A 21,652-nucleotide genomic window follows, 5' to 3' on the forward strand; every position below is an offset into this window, starting at 1 on the left:
CTGCTCACAGATGTTGAAAGGCAAGTCGGGGGCAGATCAAAGGAGGGGAGCTGGTGTTTGTGACGCCTTAGGGGCCATGCTTTAGTTGCTGTGAGCAGATATTGTATGGTAGGGGTGAATACTGGCAAGGAGCTGCAAGCATACAAATCCAAAATACTAGAAGAAGACTAAAAAAGAGAGAGAGAGAAAAGAAAAGGGGGAAAGACTACACAGAGAAGGAGAGGGGAGACAATAAGCGGCCAAAAAAAAAAGTAAAACAGGAAATACTAACTGATTTGAAGATAACATGACGCAGGATGCATGATAGTCATATTACCAAGAAGCAACATCACTTTAATCCTGTAGCCAGTGCATTTACTATATGAAATGAAAGATCGATATAGAACAAATGCCATGCTTGCTTAACCTTCAGCACAGCAGAGATGTTTCTGTCTTGACTTCCCCTGATCAGTCGTCACCCTGAGCTCTACAGACCCTTCCTCTCCCTCCGGCCTCGGTTTTTGCTCTGACAAGCACTTTCAGCCGTCTTAAAAATTCCCAGTGTTAAATCAAGACAATCATCTTTTGGTAACTTCCCCTTTTAGAACCAAAGCAACACTGAGCGTCTATAGCATCCTCTAAAATACCATGTGGGATTTTCACAATAATGTCCAATTAGCTGCATTGACCACATATGGTCAACATGTCAAAAATCAAGAGCCATCCAATAGTCGATCTGCCAAAGAAGGAGAAGTCCCCAAATACTGTAAATGTTATTTTTCAATTTTCTTTTTCATAAATTTGCAACATTTCTTTGTCATTATGGGCTGGAGCTAATGGTAATGACGGAAAGATGACATTTGACATAATTCTGCAACATTGCAACATGTGAGAAAATCTATGGGAACACTTTGTGAAATCACTGTAAAATATGAAACTTGTGGTTCAGCATATGCCCGTATACTTCCCCATCTAGACAGTTTCCTGCTGTTATCCACTGGTACTGGCCTACAGCCAGAAGATTTTCTGTGTATGTCCAAGAGTTGGTCCTGATATGGAAGTAGCTTCTGACACTCCTGCTGAATCTGGGCCAGATTTAGGCTTTAGAAGTTAGTTTGTGCTGAGCCGGAGGAAAACAAGGCTGTGGCCTCTTCATTGGATAGAATGAATGAGGACAATAAGATAAACACTGCACACAGGTGGGAACTTTTACAACTATTCTATTACAGGTGCATTAAGAATTAAAGACACAGTTGTGTTTTTGGTAATCAACTGGCAGGGTTTATATCTGTGCTTTTAAAATGTATGTGCTGCAGATAATCATACTGAAAACAAAGTTTGTACCCTCCAACTCATTTTTGTTCATTTTTTGAGGAACTGTAGTTGCTACTTGCATTATGTTAACATACTACAGGAAACACAACCTGAAGCACCCAGAGTTGTGGTTTCAGACATGCTCGATTTGTCCTAACCACCATTTTTTACCATGTTTACTATCACGTACTAGTCAAGCATGTAAGCATTTCAGCAGGGACAAGCTAGAGATCCAAGTAGCCACAAGGATGACAGTCTCATTAACCGAACATCCTCGTCACATGGAGGGAAGTGTAGGTGCTGAAGACTGAGTTTCTCTGAGGCAGATTTCATAACACATGGTTTCAGGGAGTTCAGTCACTCACGTAAATAACACAAATGAACCACGCGCAGGTTTAGTACTGAACCTGTACTCATCTATTCACAGTGAATCACTGTATTTATCATGTTGTTCAAGGAAAGTGTATGCTGACCACATTTTGTCCTTTCGGTAAAACTGCAACGCTTCTCAGAATGTACACATCATTAGCATGTCACTGGTGCAAATGTTTTTATCTTTACTGCGCAGATGAAAAATGGGAGGCACACACACACACACACACTCGCACTCACACACACAGACACACTCCCTGCAGAATGACACAACATGTAATTAACACGTTCACTGAGAGCAAAAGGAACTGGAAGCTGCTTTAAGTCTCCAATTGATTCAATGGTATTTTCAATGCGGTAAGTGGAACTTGTTGACTGAATGTATTTAAGTTCACTTGTGTCTGTCAATACAAGAAAGAATTTGAAACCTGCAAAAATTAGAGGGGGAGTCAGGGCAGGGCTTTGACAGGCAGGAAAAAGTGTTTGGCATGGTTCTTAAGTGATGGTGTTGCAATAACAGCCTGTACATGTGAGTCATGCTGCAGGCTGGGTCATGTTCATAATGCCGCCACTTCAAGCATCATCGGTTCAATGTTATTCTACGTCTTACATCCAGTACTGTTACTTCTGACTTTCTACTTGTCACCACATGTTTTGCATAGCAGTTTACTCTGTGTTTGTGTCAGGGGTAGGCCTTGTGTGTGTTTCTCACACTCACACACACACACACACACACACACACACACCGTCACAAACCACAGAGCAGTCTGTTAGACAGTTAGATGTCCCCAGAAACATCCTCATTATATGCTGCTTGTCTGTCTGTTAGCGTGCTGTAGCTTTCAGCTTCAGAAATCAGTCCCTCCTCAGTCGTTGGTTCTTTTGAACATGCTGGAGAACTGGACATGGTAAGTTTATATTTTGATTCTGTTTAAAAGATATTGGCTGTAACAGCTATTATGGTAAAGTCATAATAGAGTTTGGTTTTTAAAGCTGATTTGACAGATCCAGTCTTGTCTTATCGAGACGCTCAGCCGGGCTGATTGCAGAGGAGACTGAGCTCCTTAACACACATTACAGTGCAGCTAATATCGTCATGTCTTTATTATCGTTTCGGAGCATGTGGCTTTGATATTGAATTTAGTGGTTAACAAGAGAGGCAAATATATATTTAATAGCTCTTGTTTTTTCTTTTTCTTTTCTTTTTTTTTTACTTAAGTCTCCACAGCAGAGGAAATGAAAAAATATACTACAGTCATATAAGTGCTATAGCACTTTTTATTCTTTTAACAGACATCAGTACAGTGCAGTGTCTTAAGCCCTGAAAACGAAAAGTATCATGATCTTATTCACGTGACTTAGTTTTCTTTTTCTTTTAGAAAACACATTCTTAAAGGTTATAATTATAAACACGTGCATACCTGCGAAACAATTTAGTAATGTGATATGGTTTGCCTGAAAACCAGCCTTTGAGGTTTCAATTTTCCCTGAGAACCAAACCTGAGGTGTTACAAGGCCTTCTCTCTTCTGTCCTCTCTTAGACAATATCTATGTCTCTGCATGCTATTGCTTAAACATGCACTGACAAAGCTTTGAAAATGTTATTGTACAGACAGGTTCTCAATTATTTATCTCGGAATGTTTTTTTTGGAGGTTTCATTTCTATACTTCCTTTTTTTTTACTTCCTTATGTAAATGTCTTGATGCACATACCTACATAACTGACACAGCAGTGACAGAAACTCAGAGTCAGGGTCAAATTAGGTCTTTTCTAGTAAATTTGGGCTAAATATATTGATATATCTACAACAGACCTACTCCACATGGGTGTTGTTTGTGTGTGAGAGTTAATGCTGTGCATCTGAATAAGCCTGGAGCCCCAGTAGGTTTTGACAGTGAGGAGAAGTCACCGTTGGCAGCCATCACGTGGAGATATCAACGGATTCTGCTCAGTGCACTGAAGTAGCAGACTTGGTCACAACAACAACAACAAAAGTCATGGTATCCTTCATAAAGTGTCACTGTGCGCTACTGATAAAACATTTTTGGTTGTCACAATGACTTAGCATTGTCATGAGTACATGAAAACAGGGAAGTGTGTGGAAATGTTAGACCTAGAGGTTGGGACAGAGTGCTAACAGTATATGATCTGTCCAATGTCTCTAATGCTGAGTTGTCTCACTGAGTCTGTCTGTAATATGGTTTGGTTGATGTACCATTTGTAAAGCTTCACATCCATGTACTGTAGCTAGTGTATTAATATACATCACACCTTCCACTAGAAACGGTTCTGTGCTTGCAGTGCTCCCAGCTCAGTCTGTGGTTGCAGTGGTTTCTGATGGATGCAGACCTTAATGGAAGCTCCTCTACCCTCTGTAAACAGTTATACATAAATCACTACTAATGAAGATCTCCTACATTACCGGGCAAGGAAGCGGCATTATTAGCAAAGTGCTTCCTGATTCCAGATGGTAAAGTGCTTCTGCTGCGCAGTTCAGAGGCATTAATGATGTCCATTTTCACTTTTGTTTCTCAGCAGTGAAAAGACTCCACGGACAAGAGCTAGGCTGCGGTTGTCTTTGTTGATGGTGGTGTTCCTCATGGGGGGACTTTTGTTAGTTATTGTCTACTTTCCAATCAAAGAATCATTCCCTGTGAACTCTTGGAGGACAACTTTAGTGTCAACCCAGTCTTACAACAACAACAACACACCAACTGAAAGTGACAGTGTAAGTATATCTATGGGTGTCTGTGTCCAAGTGATCAAGGCAACAAAAACACACAATTCCCCATTATCCTGATGAGATAAGCAATATATTTCAGATTAGTCATCAGAGTAAAAAGCGAATATGCACGTCTGTTATCAGGGCTATGCACCAGTCTACAGCAGTTTTCTGCAGGCTCCAGGGTCACACAATAGGCTGTGGAAATTAAAGAGACTCCTAGTAATCTTCTTAACAGTGACAAACTGAAGCTGTTCTTGCCATAAAAATACAGCTAAGTTATTCAAACATTCTGTTGTTGCAATTAAGCTAAAATTAAGACCGAATGAAATTTGGAATTTGGGAATTACCTCGCCATACATATTGGCTAATAAAGTTGTTTTTACTACGCTAAAGTACAGGTTCTGGGAGCTTAATCAAATGCTGTGTAATTACATGTAAAGTTATACAAATGAAGGAGGAGAGACATTATGTTGATTTAGGGATGTGTGAATTGAGGCTAAGATGTTTCTGTTGGAAGTGAAAATGTTCCAGCTTAACCAAAAAAAAATCACATCTTGGGTAATGTTGGACAAGTACTTGAAAAATAATGTAATCAACGAGACTACTCATTACATGTCGTAGCTGCAATTATCTAGCAAAACTCTTATTATAGCCTTCTCATTATCTCATAACAGTTCCATCAAACAACTCTCATTCACTTTCCTCTGGGCACATATTCTATATCTAACACAAATAAAAATAGACATTGTGATGTAACAATTTGCCGGTTTGGGGGTATTTAACAGGGGTGCACGATTCAAGAAACTTTCTTGGGCTAATGATTTGATTGAAAATCAATTCTTGATTTAAAATCTTTTTCAATTTGTCATTTTGTCAATGACGGGAGGGGACACCAGGGTTAGTTGTGCCACTTTTCGTATGAGGATCGTTAGATCAAGACAATTATATACTTTTTACTAACTAATATATCTGCATATTTCAGGATGTTGTGCATCCCTACAAACAGAATGAGTGTAAACATAACTGTTTTGATAATATAGTATGTCGAAAAAACAGTGGGCTAACCCCATGTGGGGTATGTTGATCCACCCCCTCCTTCCCTTCCATCCATCTCCCACTTCTCTCTTTACTCCATGAGCCGGTGCATATTCTCATTTTTCCAGGTCATAGTATTTCAAAGGAGGTTAAATCGAAAGCAACTGGACTTAGTTATTTGTCTAGGAAGACGAGATAGGTGGTGTCTGAGACCTCCTCCCCTGTTGAGGGATGGTTTCTCTACTTTTACATAGATGGCTTCTTTGACTCCTCTTTCAAATCATCTGTCCTCTCTGTCTAGGATTTGGACATTGCTGTCCTCAAAGGAGTGGGCTTTCTCCTTGAGATGTAAATGGACAGCAGAGTCCAGGCCTGAGGAGTTAGCTCTCCTGTGTTGGGCCATGCGTTTATGCAGTGGTTGTTTTGTTTCTCCAATGTAGAGGTCTTTGCATTCCTGCATACACCAGATTGCTTTTGTGGGTGTGTGGTGTTTTGTCCTTGGGATGTACCAATCTCTGTCTGAGTGTGTTGTTGGGTTTGAAATACACAGGGATACGATGTCAACACCGTTGCTGGGTTTGAAATACACAGGGATACGGTGTCAACACCTAACCCTCCAATTTACAATGCTGCCCTTTCATCCCTTCCCAGGAGATTCAACAATCTAGCCTCAAAGAACAACTGTTCACAAGTGGCAAGTGCCTCCAACGACTCCAACTTTCCATCAAAGACAGTCATTTAAACGACTGTCGTTGGCACTTGGAGCACTAAAGGGAACCAGTGACATCATCACCCTTGTGAACGCCCACACAAGAGGTTAAATAGTGAGTCTCCACACCAGATAGTTGGACCAGTCCCAGCCTGGTCAGATGCGTACATGAACTGATGAAGCCTCTTGGATGAGAGGTGAAACATTTTCCTAGACAAATAACTAAGTCCAGTTGCTTTCGATTTAACCTCCTTTGAAAAAAAACAAAAAACTCTTTACTCCATACTCCACCTGTCGAGGTTGCAGAGCAACACAAACTGCTGGAACCTGCTGCTGAGACACCAGCTCAGTCAGGTTTGGGGTATCCTGCGATTACATTGCATCTTGGGAAGAATCCCTCATCTTTCTCTTTGAAAGTAAAGCTTTCAAAGCTAAATGCACTCATTAAGTGTGTTGTAGTGCATGGCTCAACTTACCCCAGAGCTATTGACTTTATTACTCCCTACAGCTAAAATGGTGCATTTTCATGCTAGGTTAATGTTGTAGCTCATAGATACCACTACTGATTTATAAAACAGATTTATAATGATCTCTCTTAAACATAATGTCTATGATAGACTAAACTCACTTTCTAGATGGATATAAATGTCAAACCACTTTACTCATGTTTCTTATCTTTATAAACTTTATGATATGATGAATTCCTCCTAAATATTTGGTCACATGCTCAGTTATTATGGTTTTCTATCAACAAGGGGTGGCTCAACTTGCCCATTGAGGTTACCCTCATTTTCAATGCCGTCGAGTTACAAGCCAAGATACAAGACATACATTTAACAAGAAACAGGAAATACAATCATTTAAAACAGTTACAACCAGAGACACAGCTATCCATAACCTAGCTCCTAAACTCGGTGTGTGAAGGGAGCGTAGTTCCACTTGTGTACAGGCCACCTTAGCACACCATTGACATGCCTGCATACAGGTACAACTTGATTATGTAACCACTGTTCCTGCAGTGACACATTAATCTAGATGAGTCATATGTCAGACAAATTTTGACTGAATTTTTTTTTTCTGATCATCACATGTACAAGATTCATTTAGTCTTTTTCTGTGTTTTCAAAACAGCAGCCTGCACAGGTCCCAGCATCACCGTACTTTGTGGCATACCCCCACCAGTACCATCTCATACTGGATGAACTAAACAGCTGTCGGCAGCAAAGCCCGTTTTTGGTTCTTATAATCCCAGTCGCACCCTACAACAAAGAGGCCCGAGACATAATCCGCAACACATGGGGCAAAGAAACAACAGTGCTCGGCAAAACCATCAGCCACTACTTCCTGCTGGGACTGTCCGGAGAAGAATCTGGGCCTCTGCAAGAGCAAGTGAGTAAACCCAGTTTTGAAACTACTCATGGCTTTTGACGGTCAAACACATGAGAGAAAAAAATTATGCAATGGTGTGGGTGTGTGGGTGTGTGTGTGGGGGGGGGTCACAGCGTATTTCTATTCTTCCTGTTAGCATAATAAATAGGCCAACATCAGTGAGCTACGGCAGATGTTTCAGAGGATATAAAACTAAAGACTAAATTGAATTTTAAAACACATTTGTGAGAAGAATTACTGGCTTGTGCACATTTACTCCAGCTTGTTCTCTGTAAAGACCTCTGTACAAAACATGAAAATGTCTAAAAGGAAAAAAAAAAAAACCTCTTCTTCTTTGCCCTAACCCAACCTTTTCCACTCTATTATACCTCTAACTCTCTGAGGTCACCTATTTATTGTAACCAAACTCACAGTTTAGCTATTCTGACTACAGTCTATGATTCTGACCAAAGTTGTTTTTTCTTTTTTTCTTGCCTGGACATGTATTTCATTGTGATTTGGTTATGATTCATTAGCCTCGCCACGGAAATCACCAAATTCACCAAAATAAAAGTGTTCACCATCATAAGACTTATAAAATAGACATTAACTTGTAATACAATCAAAGCAAAAGGTTAACTTAATGGCTCAGGGACTTTCTTGTAAATTATATTCCTTAAATTAAAGAGTTTCACCGCATTTTATTAGTTTGGTGCTTTTATTTTGACGGAAAGGCCTGTCTCTCTCGCCCTGGATCCGGTTCGTTACCAAAACAGCGAGGCAACAGCCCCAGTGATTCATAAACATCACATGTAAACCAGCAGCAGCCACTCCCAAGCTGCTGATAACATCTTTATTTAATCATCATTACATTGTCCAGCAAACTCAACTCAGAGATAAATGAATGTGGCTGTATTCTCAATCAGAAGGAGCTTCATCATGTTCTTTGCTTTTCTTTTTTGTGTTTATCCAGCCAACGACTTACTGTCGAGAAACCTGTTTGTAGAAGCAGCAGGCAATGTCATTAATGGTTGATGTGTTTGGGGGACTTTTCAGTGTTTTCTGTAAAAAAAAAAAAAGTTGTGATAAACACCCAGAACACTTTGTGCCCACCTCCAACAACAGCTGACAAAGTTACTGGATGGTGAACACAGTGAAACATTTATTGGTATTTCCCTATGGAGACCAGAGGGATAAACCTTAAAGCAGAAGTAAGCGATATTTTTGTGTTAATATAAGTCTTAAATAGTTATATCTTCCGACAGCAATCACTTACATAGAGTGTTTGGTCAGCCACATCAGTCACTCTGCTCAGTCACTCTGCTCTGCTCTGAGCCGAGGAGAAAACTTTTCTCGTATCCTACAATTTTTATCCAATGAGGAGAGAGAACGGCATGAAGGGCTGTGTGTGCAGCCAAGGGATGCGCCTGAATGTGGTGACGTAGGGACGAGGACTGTTATGGTGCGTTCAAGGCAACTCGTAACTCGTGTTTTTCCGACCTGTGAAGTTGTACCAGTTCAATCTGGTACGAGTTCACGGGTCGGAAGTTACGAGTGGCCGTTATAGTGACTTTCACAGGTAAAACAGGTCGGAAAAACACGAATGGGTTGCCTGGAACGCTACAAAGTCGTAAGTTGTGACTTGAAGGTGTAATTTACAGTTTCAAAAGCCTGCCTGGAACGCAGCATTACCCAAAACGACCGGATCACTTACTTCTGCTTTAAAGGAGCGTGGATTTGACTCGTGTTTTCCCTCTGCTCACCTAATGTTCTCCCATTGAATGTGTATGTTTCCATCAAAAACATAATCTAGGCCTCCTATCTGTCTTTGTCCAGGTGGTGCAGGAAAGCCAGACAAATGGAGACATTCTCCAGAGCAGCTTTGTGGACAGCTACATGAACCTCACCATCAAAACCATGGTCATGTTTGAATGGCTAAGGTCCCATTGCCCAAACACCTCATTTGCCATGAAGATCGACTCGGACATGTTCCTTAATGTCCACAAGCTGGTCGCCATGCTTTTGGAGGCTCCCCAACACCTCTACATGACGGGACTGGTGGCGAGGGATGCTGCTGTTCTCCGAGACCCCAGCTCCAAGTGGTATATGCCTGAGCTTGTCTTCCCAGACCCAATATACCCACCGTACGCCCTGGGGCTGGGCTATGTGTTCTCACTGGATTTACCCCAAAAGATACTGGAGGCAGCTTCGGATATCAAAGCTGTTTACATTGAAGATGTGTATGTAGGGCTGTGTATGAGATACCTGGGAATCACGCTAACGGATCCTCCTGACGGTAGCTTGTTTCAGGCGACAATACCTTTCCTGGCAGGCAACTGTTACTGGACCTCTGTCATCACAACAATACTGGACAGTTCGAGCCAGCTTTCCAGCGTATGGGAAACATATCAGACTGAAAGACAAGGTAGCTGTTGAACGCGGCTGCTCGTGCCTTGTTCCAACTCTTTTTTAGAAAGCTGCACCTTGTAACTGCTTAACCCTTTTGCACAGCACAGCAGTTACACCGTCACAACCTGCCGTCGTCTGTGAAGTATGCAATTGACTTTTGAGACTTTGATTGTGAGACAGACATGTGTTTTGATGCGTAGCAAAACATGTTTAAATGTTAGGTGATTGCACAAATGATTTTGAAGAATCTTTTTTTTTCAATGGCTCATGTGGCTATGCAGCTTATGAACCCAGGACACAGAGTAGTGGCTTTCATTGAGGTAAGTTGAATTGACCAAGACCGTCGGTCTATCAAAGGGTCAATGTAGGCTATAGAGACAAACAAGGCTCACACACTCATATTCACAACAATGGGCAACTTAGGGTGTATTCAGGCCTGGCTCTTTTGAAGCAGTTGTTCCGAAACAGGGAGCGTTTCACCCCAAAGATCAGTTTGTTTGGTCAAAATGTGAACACAGCAATCTTACTCAGATGCAGGGTAACCCTAACCCACACGGAAAGATGTAGCATATATGCGTATATATGAAAACAGCCAATTTTATGTATGTCACGTATATTCAAATCTTTATTAAAACCGATAAGTTCTTTCCGTGTGGGTAAAACAAGCAGGCTGAGATCCACTAGAAGGGGTGGTCTCAGTTCGCTTCCATGAGTTCTGGAGCGGTTCGTTTGCAGTGAGAATGTAATTGACTCAGCAACACGCGACACGCTGCTGATGCACATGGATCTCTAGGGGCCAGGGCCGCCCGACCAGATGCGCTGGTTAGGGGTTCAAGCTGAAAATATACAGGAATACTTGGGTCGGGTTTAAGTTTCTGGCCTGATGAGACTTCTATTCCATGGTTTTTGTTTTCCTGGGTAACCTCCTTTTCTTTCCAGGTAAGATTTCTGACCAATGAGAGAACAGTTGGTTCACGCATGGAATTTGTTTACAACTTTGGACTGATTGGGACTGTTGCCTTGTGAAGAAAACAACCCAAAAGAAAAATGCAACAATTGTAGGCTATCGTTTTAGCCAAAGCAAACAAGCCACATGTCTGAATACACCTTTAGAGTCACCAGTCAATCTAATGTGCATGTCTTTGGACTGTGGGAGGAGGCCCAGGTGTGTGACACTTATGGTGAGAAAGCCTCTTCACATATTATCGACCAGTTTGGCTGATATTATAACAAAAACCAATGCCAAATAACTTATAGAAAAACCAGGTTTTTACTACGTCAGTGAAATGTTTTGGGTGACTTACTCCCTTTTTCAAACATGCAATAGAGTGTTGAAACTGTTGTTGACAATTTGCACTTACAGTTTAGAGACTGTTTTGGAAAAATTACTCAAAGCTGTGAACTTTGTAGTGGAAACCCCTCTTAGAAAAGGAAAGATGCCGATCTAACACCACAGCTGCATGCAACCGCAAAACTTACACACTTCACTTCACACCTGGAACAATCTATTTATTGACAACATGAATTAAATTTAAAGTCAGGATGAATATGTTCTGTACAACAGCTACAGTCTCCTGCAAATAGTATGTGACTTTGTGTAGATTAACAGCCATGACGTCCCACCCACGACCTTGGCCTTTTCTGATAGGATAAGAAGGATAGGAAAGTGAGATGTGGTGTCTGTTTTTTCTGCGAGTCTGGGTCACACAAGCCTTTGACTGCACCTGCATAAGTTTTGGAGCATATTTCAACAGAAGAATAGCAAGCAGTGTGCTTCATACTTGTACTGTAAGTTATCATGTGTGGCTGCAACAGCGCTGTGTGAAGCTGACAGAGGGACTAACCATCAGATGTTTCAGTGCAGCACAAGTGCCTCCCCTGTTATACCTCTCTGCCTTCTTGTAGAAGGACATGTAGTATATATATACTGTTTTTATGTAGTACAGTCAGTTGGTTAATGTGACATGATAATGTGTAATCATGTTTAAATTACTGTCACAGTAGATTTGTACATTGTCTCTTTCTTTCTGGAGTAATGCACACAGCAAAACTTCTTTCTTTACTCACACCCAAATATTCACACTGATAGAGGACCACTTCCTGATATATCTCGCTTACACAGAGATGTGAAAGTAGCCCCACCTAGGACTTTTTTTTTTTACTACACAGAGTAATGTCAGCCATGATTAAGGTTACATGCAAATGCGAGCAACAGCGCTCTCATGTGGCCAGAGAATAGAAAAGGAGTGAAGACAGAAGTTTGATATGAACAAAATTAATTAAAATGAAATGCTAATTAAGTTTTGATAAGAAATGTTATTATTTCATTTTAGGACTATTTTTCCTTTATAACTCTACATTATGTGCCAATTTAAAATGTTGCTGTTACATTGCTTCATCTCTGTGGAAAGAAGAAGACACTTACTATAGGGAGACTGATCTATACATGTATCTATCTATTTATCTGTCTGTCTGTCTGTCTGTCTGTCTGTCTGTCTGTCTGTCTGTCTGTCTGTCTGTCTGTCTGTCTGTCTGTCTGTCTGTCTGTCTGTCTGTCTGTCTGTCTGATTGTGGTACGTGATTCATCACAAATTCAGAGGAATTTGCCCTCCACTGTTGAGCCAAGTCACTCTGACTAACTTGTGTCAGAGCGACTGACTGGCGCGTCCTCCCTTCACAGTGCATTAGTGACAGGACAGTTACTGTAACTCCACGTTCTTTCAACATTTCCTGTTACTAATTTCTCAGATCTTCTTTTGACAACTGCTCGCTGGGAGGAATTGAGAGAGATCTTTTCCAAGGTGACAACACCTTGGGCTTAACACATTTTCCAGGTGGTTTGATGACGAGGGAAACAATGTGAATCATAGACCATCGAAATCAAACGCACAAACTCTGGACTAATGTTTATTAGATCCAGATACAGTTATGTCAGAAATACATGTAAAGTGAAGTGAAGCTGTTTTCTTCTTTAAATTCATCCCCTGTCTGTAACCAGCTAACTAACTGGTAATCTACTCGTTTCAACCATGCTTGTTGACTGAATCTTCTTTATATTTTGAATGTGACATTAGTCACTGTAGATAAATAAGAATAAATTGTTTGAATACTTAACATGTTGAGTTCCTGACAAATATCGCATCCACTCCATTCCCTTTACAGTAATTTGCTTCTGAGACAGTGATACAACTCTTAGTACCCATGTATTTGTGTATGCAGGCCTATGTACGGTGTGTGTGCATGCTTGCCCTCAGGAAATGGTTGCAATAAGTGGAATGTCAACTTCCACTTGACACAGAATACATACTTATATATTGCTTGATTTCAAGTACGCAGAAACACACACACACGGAAAAATAAGAAATGATAAAGCAAGCGATAAAGAGAGAGAGACAGACAAACAAAATCAGCCACTCTGGAATTTTCTTATTCAGTTGTTTCACAGAATGTTGTCTTGTTTAGATTGGATACGAGTCCAGAAATGTGTGTGTTTGAATGTATGTGTGTGTATGCACGCGCGTGTGTGTGCAGGCAGCTGACCCTGGTGTGAACAGGGCCACTGTGTGAGACCACAGAGAGACCATTCTTTAGAGGGACACACACACACATACACACACACACCCGTAGCCATCCTCTCTCACTCTTTACTGTAATTTGTCACAGTCACTCACACACACAAACACACACACGGAGAGGGTGCAAGAGAGTCACTTGCCATCTTTCTCTCATTCTCTTACACTCACATTGCCACAGAACTGTAGCATAGTCCTGCGCTCTCTGTTTCTGCCCAACACACACAGACACACACGACACGCACACAGACACACACCACCACATAATGACCCTTATTTCACCATGATGACTGTGAGTCAATGGCTCAGTCAGGAGACTGGAATGTCAAGCTCCATCCTCCAATACATTTTACACTTAAAAACATAATTACATGGGTTAAGCAAATAAATACTGCAGCATAAATAACTGAGAGGGGATGTCCTGTAGATCTAAGTAAAGAAAATATGTGAGTTCAACATCAAACTTTACCCCTTTACTTTCCACATTGCTTCCACTGGTTAGCGCAGTGTTTTTCAACCTTGGGGTCGGGACCCCACGTGGGGTCGCCTGGAATTCAAATGAGGTCGCCTGAAATGTCTAGTAATTGATAAAAATATTTTTTAAATCAATTACTATTCTTTTTAGAAATTATGATTACGTAAAAACACCACACCCAATCTTAAACTTTCACTTTCTCAAATATTAAGTTCAAATAAGCATATAAAAATATTTGACCTGGCACATCTTGATTGATGGCCGCAATCACATGCAGTCACGTGACCGTGGGGTTGCCAGAAATTTGTGATGTCAAAATGGGGTCATGAGCCAAAAAAGTTTGGGAACCACTGGGTTAGCGTGTTAACAAACTAGCCCTGACCTGCATGGTCAACCGGTCCTGTCACATTCAAATACCAAGTCACTGTCGTGTCCAGGCTGCACTGGAGAAATATAGTTGCTCAGATGGCATATTATAACTTCTTGTATTGTAAATGTAACAATGACTGAAGCGCTTATACCATATAATACATCCATGGCTTACAGTATATACCAAGATTGTTAAGCTGCTACTGTAATGCTAACATTGGCTGTGTTGCAAACCTTTCAAATAGTTCCTTTAACTGTAAATAGACTTTGATTATTTACTCTAAGGGGGGGAATTTAACGCTCAGGTGTTATTTTATTTTTTGCAAAATAGCTTGATAATTTGTGCCATCTTTTCCATGTTGCTCTACACTAAACTGTGTAAACAAAACTCTTACATGTACTTTGCTGGGTTTAGTAAGAACCACCACTGCATAACTGATAACAACTTTTCTCTCATCAAATAAACCAGTCGTCCATAATTTACACTGACACAAAATGAGCCAGAAACTTTACTGCATTAATGACACACATGTTATAAACTATTTTTTGTTGAGGTATAAATATGAGAGATTTAGTGAATTCTCACCATATAGCGTTATTTTAGCCACAGCAGATTTGTTTTTAGAGGAATAGCTCTGAACCCCCACTGTACTCTTCAGGAAGAACACGGGGTAGCATTTACAGCTCATGAGACTTTATCTTTTAATCAGGAACAGATACCACAAACAGACACACCAAATGAATGATAATGTCTGTTGCTGCCTCATGTGTAAATGTGCAGTTGCTTCCAAGTTGATGTCCTATCAGTGTTTACAACTTGTTTCCACTGCCCACAAGTGTCCCAAAAAGGCTGAAAGCTGAAGAAATAGCACTGGATAGCTTATATTAGGGGCATAAAACTTAATTAGGCTGATGAGTAATCTGTACAGTAATCAACATTAGTGCTACAGTACATAACAGTTGTGGACCTGTAGGTAGATCATTAGGGTGCTCAGAATACATGTTGATCGCTATCCTTATTTCGTTAAGACCACATGTCATGTCAGCATAGCTTTCAGAATTTAAACTGCAATCGTCATCAGGTTATTACAGAAGAGGCATTGTTCAATAAATTTACACTTTTAAAAAAATAGTATTTCTTTCATGTAGGCCTACAATCACACTTAACCAAGAAATTTCAAATTTTCCCCTGATCAGGACCTGGACATGGGCACAGTGAGTGCAGCATTCATCAGTGTCACTGAGTACAAGCGCCTGCTGTGCAAAAGGTCTGATAAAGCGAAGAGGCTGATGTCCCTCACTGGGACAACCTCAGTCATGATGTTTGCTCACAGTTGAAAATATAGAAAATGAAATAAAACTACAAATAAACATAGATCTTTATTCACATCTAAACTAATGTGAAGTAAATACATGATCTATGATGTGCCAGATTAAAGCAATTAAACACATGCAATGTCTGGGACTGGTTAAGATTAAACTGTGGAGTATGGCAGTGCAGCATGCTCTGTGTAGTCCCACTTTCCCCTCAGGAGTTTAGAGTCCAAAGTTCCTGTCAGTGAAGCTTACTGAATGACTCTCTTGTTATTGATTATCACTTATTTTGCTAAATGCATTTCCAAAGTGGACTGTGATGATTGAGGGTTTTTCAAAATAAAATGCCAGAGTAGCTCTTTAGCTAAAAAAAAAAAAAAAAAAAACACACGCGCACGACCACGGATACACGAATACACGTGGATACACTGTTGCAGCCTGTTATACTTTATCGTTTCAGGGAAACTGTGTTTGGGCACAACAACTATAGAGACAGGAGGTCAGTGAAGCAAAAGGCTCGTCGTCTCGTCACTGTCCCGGCCCAGAGTTTACTGCATGTCAAACTTCTGAGAAGCCACTTCTCCGCAGCAAAGCCCAGGAGCAACAACTCGCAGACATCAAGTTTATGAACGTCAAGCAGTTGATGCAACAGGAAACACGATGTTGGTAGTTTCATAATTAAATTTGAGTTATAAAATTGACGTTGTCTTGAAACACTAAACAAAACAAAACAAAAAAATCTTTGGGACAAGGGAAATCAAACTTCAATCAAATGAAATATAGCATACCTCTTCTATGTGCAGTAAATGTGGTCTCAAATTTATTTCCTCACTGTGAGACATTACAGTAACCTAGGGTTAGATAGCTACATCTGGAGAAAATATAAATTGTTGTGATATGATGTATGATTTATGTAATGTATCTTATAGTTTCTCCACCATTTTGACCAGTCAATGACAGAAATAAACCTTCAAATCCACCCCTTTTTTTCAGTCGTGTCGATAAGGACTCTTATTCTGAATGGCACTTCCGGAAGTCCTGTGTTACGGCTGAGGAGCTTGACGCAGCTGGCTAAACCTCAGAATGGACCCGACGAGAGGAAAACCCGTTAGTTAGTAGAGGAGAAACTGTGACCGTCCATGTCTTGTCTACACATATCAACACGCTGACAAAGTTTTTGGCAGCAATGTCGAGAGAAAACACCACCCGGAGTTTGGACAGCATTGACCTCGCAGCTTTAAGAGTAAGAAGTTCAATGTTGTCTTCTTTTTTAAAAAAGAAATGTTTGAGTAAACATTGTAGGATGTGGTGGGTGTTCCTTGAAACTCAACGGTAGTTTCAACCAACAACTTAGTGGGCAGTCAGAGATTTAAAAAAAAAAATCTTGCCTTAAAGTCGACATTCACTTTTTAGTGTTGTTTAAGAAACTTTTATCGTGTGCTAACGTGCTCGCGTGTAATGTATCGAGTGTTTAATTCCGTAACAATGTTTTCTGTCCGCGTTGTGGCTTGTTTGTTGCAAGTTTACAAGCTACAGTGCCAGTGTTTACACGCTGGATTTTCCTTTTTCCGAAAAAGTTGACATCCAACAAGTGGTCGACATTAAGAAAACCCCAGTAACGTAAACGCAACACAAAGAGAGCACTCTCAGTTAGTGACATACAGTGTTTCTCATGTTTCTCATACTGTGTTTTGCTGCTCTTCTACTTGTATGGAGTTTCTTTAATCATTTCTCTTTGGTCATTGCACTGAACAGTTTCTGCAACAGTCAAAATAGATATCCTTAGAGATCGTGACACTGTGCATGTCTAGAATAATGTAATGGCATTTTATCATAATGGTGATAATACTTTATAATCAGGGAAGCATGATCTATAAAGTCAGCAACCAAGGAGAATTTAAAAATATTTTTGAACTGTGTTTTCATTCCTTCACAATGTTATCCACATTCTCAGTGCCACTTCCTCAGTCTGCCTCCTAGTACAACAATACATTGTTCTCAATTTGCCCCTAGTGCTGAGTATATAAAGCTGCCTGTCATACTTTTTGCATGCCATGAACCACTGGCATTAAGACCTTGCTGAAATGCACCGTTTTCTATGAGGTCGTAAACTCAGTTTTGCTCTCTGTTCGACTCAGCTCTCGTACTTGTTGCTTAAAGCAGAAGTAAGTGATATATTTGTGTTAATATAAGTCTTAAATAGTTATATCTTCTGACAGCAATCACTTACATAGAGTGTTTGGTCTGAAACACGGGTCTGTCAGTCCCTCTGCTCTGCTCTGAGCCGAGGAGAAAACATTTATCGTATCCTACAGTTTTTATCCAATGAGGAGAGAGAACGGCATGCAGGGCTGTGTGTGCAGCCAAGGGACGCCGTGAATGTGGTGACGTAGCGACGAGGACTGTTATGGTGCGTTCAAGGAAACTCGTATTTTTCCGACCGTGAAGTGGTACCAGTTCGATCTGGTACGAGTTCATCGGTCGGAAGTTACGAGTGGCCGTTATAGTGACTTTCACCGGTAAAACAGGTCGGAAAAACACGAGTGGGTTGCCTGAAACGCTACAAAGTCGTAAGTTGTGACTTGAAGCTGTAATTTACGATTTCAAAAGCCTGCCTGGAACGCAGCATTAGCGAAAACGACCGGACCACTTACTTCTGCTTTAACATCACTGTAGTTCCAGTTTTCCCTTCTTTTTCTTGTCAATTTCTTGTTTCTGTGTCAATGTTTTTGTTTTTCTTCTCCAGGATCCGGCTGGTATCTTTGAGTTGGTGGAGGTGGTTGGCAATGGAACCTACGGTCAAGTGTACAAGGTAAGCAATCCCATGATGCCTTTCTGTCTCCTCTTTTAAATTTGGGGTTATTTTGTTGCATGCATAGAAGACAAACATTGCTGCAAACTGTGATACTGATACAAAAACATCATAACTGTATTGTTGTCTTTCCATCTGAATGCTGCATGTTTCACACATAAACACTAGTAGCAAGTTGGTCCAACAGCAGACCTTGTAGGCCTATATCACAGAATCTGATGCGTCATTTCTGGTAAAACTTACTACAGCTATTTCCAGTTACACAGAAAAAAAAAGATGAAATTCTCATTTGACTGAAATATCCTGTAGCAAACACACACAGCAGCATCTGCAGCATCTTTACAGAGCCATGGGTGTGGCTTGCTTCCTTATCGCAATATCTGTTTGTGTATATGTAGTAGTGGTTTGTGGTTACTGGAGGTGTTTAGTTTTATTTAGGCCTCTACAGATGGCTCTGTCCCATGATCGTATGCCTTTGCTATACCACCAACTGTGTTATTTTGGTGACTTGGTCTAGTTTCAGATGAGAACATCACAATTGTTGCCTCAGTGAGATAAACACTAGGCTTGATAACATGACTGCCCCTTAAACAAAGGTCAGCTATATCTATTTGGTATAAGGTGATGCAGCTTTGCATTAAACCAACATTAACTATTTTTGCTGCAGGACAAGACTATGCAGTCATCCCTGCGTGTTTACACAACTAAATTGCAACAGCAAAGACATTTTCTAGGAAAGCAAATTGCGACCAGTTTTATTTCACAATGAGGATACGTTGCACATTTACTGCGAATATGATACTGAGCGTACGGTACCATTAAAAAGTATGGACACACTTTCCTGTTTTGTGTCCCAACTTTTTATCTGGTACTTTAACTGCACTGACAGTGAAATATTCATATATATGAGCAGATAGCATAGATGAGCTATAGCATTATTAAACACTTTTATGTTTGCATTAAGTTTAAACCCTCACAACACTTTGTTAGGATGACAGAAACTTGTGGCTTGGTTTAACCCTTGCTGTGTCTTCAGGCCTTCATTTGACTAAAGCCACAGTCTGCAGTCCTGACCTCAAGCAAAACACATTCGTTGTGCACTCTGTGTGCATTCATCAGAAGCAATTTCAGGTTACTTGTTGTAGTTAGATATTGTTTTGTGGCTAATTGGTGTCAATATCAACATCAAAGTCAGCCTTGAAATAAAGTACTGTGGCTCAGTCTTGTTGAAATATCTTACATGACCTTAAGATAAGGGCATGAATTAGGGTAGAATCGTTTATTGTAAAAGAATCAATGAGGTTCATGGATAGTTCAGTGTTTGTGTGTGTGTGTGTGTGTGTGTGTGTGTGTGTGTGTGTGTGTGTGTGTGTGTGTGTGTGTGTGTGTGTGTGTGTGTGTGTGTGTGTGTGTGTGTGTGTGTGTGTGTGTGTGTGTGTGTGTGTGTGTGTGTGTCTGAGACAGAAGGTGGGTGTGTGCCTCGATTGCCACTTGATTTCCTGAAAGAGGAAATGTTGCAAGAGATGCACAGGACACTAAGGCCTGTGTTGCCCTTTACACAGGGTGCTTTTACACAGGGGCAGAAAGTCACAAACTTCACCCTGTGACTCACATTCATTGATGTTTCAACAAGGGGAAATGTCCAAACATGGATGAATGGTGGACAGTTTAACTCTGGGTGACTTCTAGCAGTGATTTTTAGTGTTTCTCATGCCCTCGGCCCACAAACAGAGGCAATCAGAAGCTTTATTTTATAGATGTGTTTGCTGAAGAAGCTTACTCTGAGGGAATTCTTGTGTTGTGAAGAGTGAAAACGCAGCTCTTTGAGATTCTTTTCACCGTCCTTATTTCTGTTTAATGAAATATGTTCTCTCCCCCATGAGAATTGCTATGGAGAAAGTAATAATGATAGTGTGTAATGCTAAAAGGCAATTAATTGGAAATCAATGAGGGCCGAGCAGATGTGTTGTTTACATTCAAAACACTTTCTGAGGTTGTGCGTGTGTGTCTATATCTCTTGTGAGTCCCGTCATGGGAAACCAGGACAGGAACAGGGGGCCAATAGAACAATGACTTACACTGCAACACATAGGCTACACACTCACACTCACACACAACACACACACAAATGTACACATGGTCCCCAAAGAAAACACTTGGTTGTGGATTGATGTGAGTGCTGGGGATGCTGACAAAGCATCTGGGCTTTTCCTCTGTTTATTTATATGTGGGTTGCCTTTTCATTACATTGCAGTTTAAGTAGGCCTATTTAGTAATGGAAACCCAGTGTGGATGCTCAGATCTCAACTCTTACGCTGAGACTTCTTCATCAGTCCTATGTGCATTAATGAAACACAGTAAGGTGGTGCAATAGAGGGAAGTACATTTTGAACATCAATGTCATCATCACAACTTCATAACAGCAAATGTAATGATATACAGATTTATTTCTTCCATATAAAGATAATACAGGCCTTAAATGGGCAGTAGACTTCCCAAAGATATAGCCTTATGTAAAAATCTGTAATGGGGTTGTTTTTTTTAGACACAACATTGACACGCTGCATTTATGGTATGCAGCCATGGGCAAAGGAAGTCCCTCTTTTACATTTGCATAGATGCTGAGAGCATTGTTACCATGGTTTTTGAGCTAAAAGTAGCACACTTATTTATAAAGATGGGCCTATGTGAAATGCATACTGTTGCTTAGTTTGTAGCTTTGTTGTGTCTTAAAAATGTGTTTGGATTTCAACTAAGGAGGAAACAGAAGGCAGAACCCAAACAAAAAAACAGGGAAATGGCAGGTTTCTGTGTTCAGGTCAATCAGCAGGGGTGGATCAGGTCAGCCAAGTCAAGCAAACAAGTCAGTGGGGTCAGGCAGCAGTTAAAACACATAAACCACACAACTAGAAAATCATAGACTTCACTGGAACACCGAGGCATCTCAGCAACATAAACCCTCTGGGAAATTTGTAGTGAAAAGCTCTTTTATATGTGAAGGTGTTAATAATAGCAGGCAGGTGATCTCTAGAGGACAGAAGCTAAGTGAGGACAGAGGGCAAGTTAGGCATGACAGGGTGTGGAAAATTCATGAACACCTGGGACTTTTGAAAGACAGAGTGTTTTAGGATGAAGGAGCAGAGGAGGGAAACTGAGATCTAGTCACTATGACAATGTTTATGTGCACACACAGTAGCG

At 40.7% G+C, this 21,652-nt stretch overlaps 2 protein-coding genes across 11 annotated transcripts in view; both read left to right on the plus strand.

The window, feature by feature from the left end:
- The first annotated feature begins 1,028 nt into the window (after window positions 1-1,028).
- LOC146980272 (beta-1,3-galactosyltransferase 2-like) lies at window positions 1,029-11,915 on the plus strand. 3 transcript variants are annotated; one of them, XM_085788553.1, is made up of 4 exons: window positions 1,029-1,178; window positions 4,202-4,394; window positions 7,267-7,524; window positions 9,340-11,915. In XM_085788553.1, the coding sequence occupies exons 1-4, from the start codon at window positions 1,144-1,146 to the stop codon at window positions 9,937-9,939; spliced, it is 1,086 nt and encodes a 361-aa protein (XP_085644679.1). In that variant the 5' UTR covers window positions 1,029-1,143; the 3' UTR covers window positions 9,940-11,915. The 3 variants fall into 3 exon arrangements, with proteins under 3 accessions (XP_085644679.1, XP_085644677.1, XP_085644678.1); XM_085788551.1 differs by lacking the exon at window positions 1,029-1,178 and adding an exon at window positions 2,433-2,573; XM_085788552.1 differs by lacking the exon at window positions 1,029-1,178 and adding an exon at window positions 2,433-2,573 and having other exon boundaries at window positions 7,270-7,524.
- Window positions 11,916-16,705: 4,790 nt separating this feature from the next.
- LOC146980273 (mitogen-activated protein kinase kinase kinase kinase 4) overlaps window positions 16,706-21,652 on the plus strand; it is a 65,350-nt gene continuing 60,403 nt past the window's right edge. For 6 of the 8 annotated variants that reach the window (XM_085788556.1, XM_085788557.1, XM_085788558.1 and 3 more), the window contains exons 1-2: window positions 16,706-16,885; window positions 18,389-18,454. In XM_085788556.1, the coding sequence (XP_085644682.1) occupies window positions 16,829-16,885; window positions 18,389-18,454 (123 nt within the window). In that variant the 5' untranslated portion in view covers window positions 16,706-16,828. The remainder of the gene's footprint in view (window positions 16,886-18,388; window positions 18,455-21,652) is intronic. The other 2 variants (XM_085788562.1, XM_085788560.1) reach the window with 1 other exon arrangement.

Source organism: Trachurus japonicus, chromosome 10 (genome assembly GCF_045865225.1).
Source record: "Trachurus japonicus isolate A0001 chromosome 10, Traja_1.0".
NCBI lineage: Eukaryota > Metazoa > Chordata > Actinopteri > Carangiformes > Carangidae > Trachurus > Trachurus japonicus.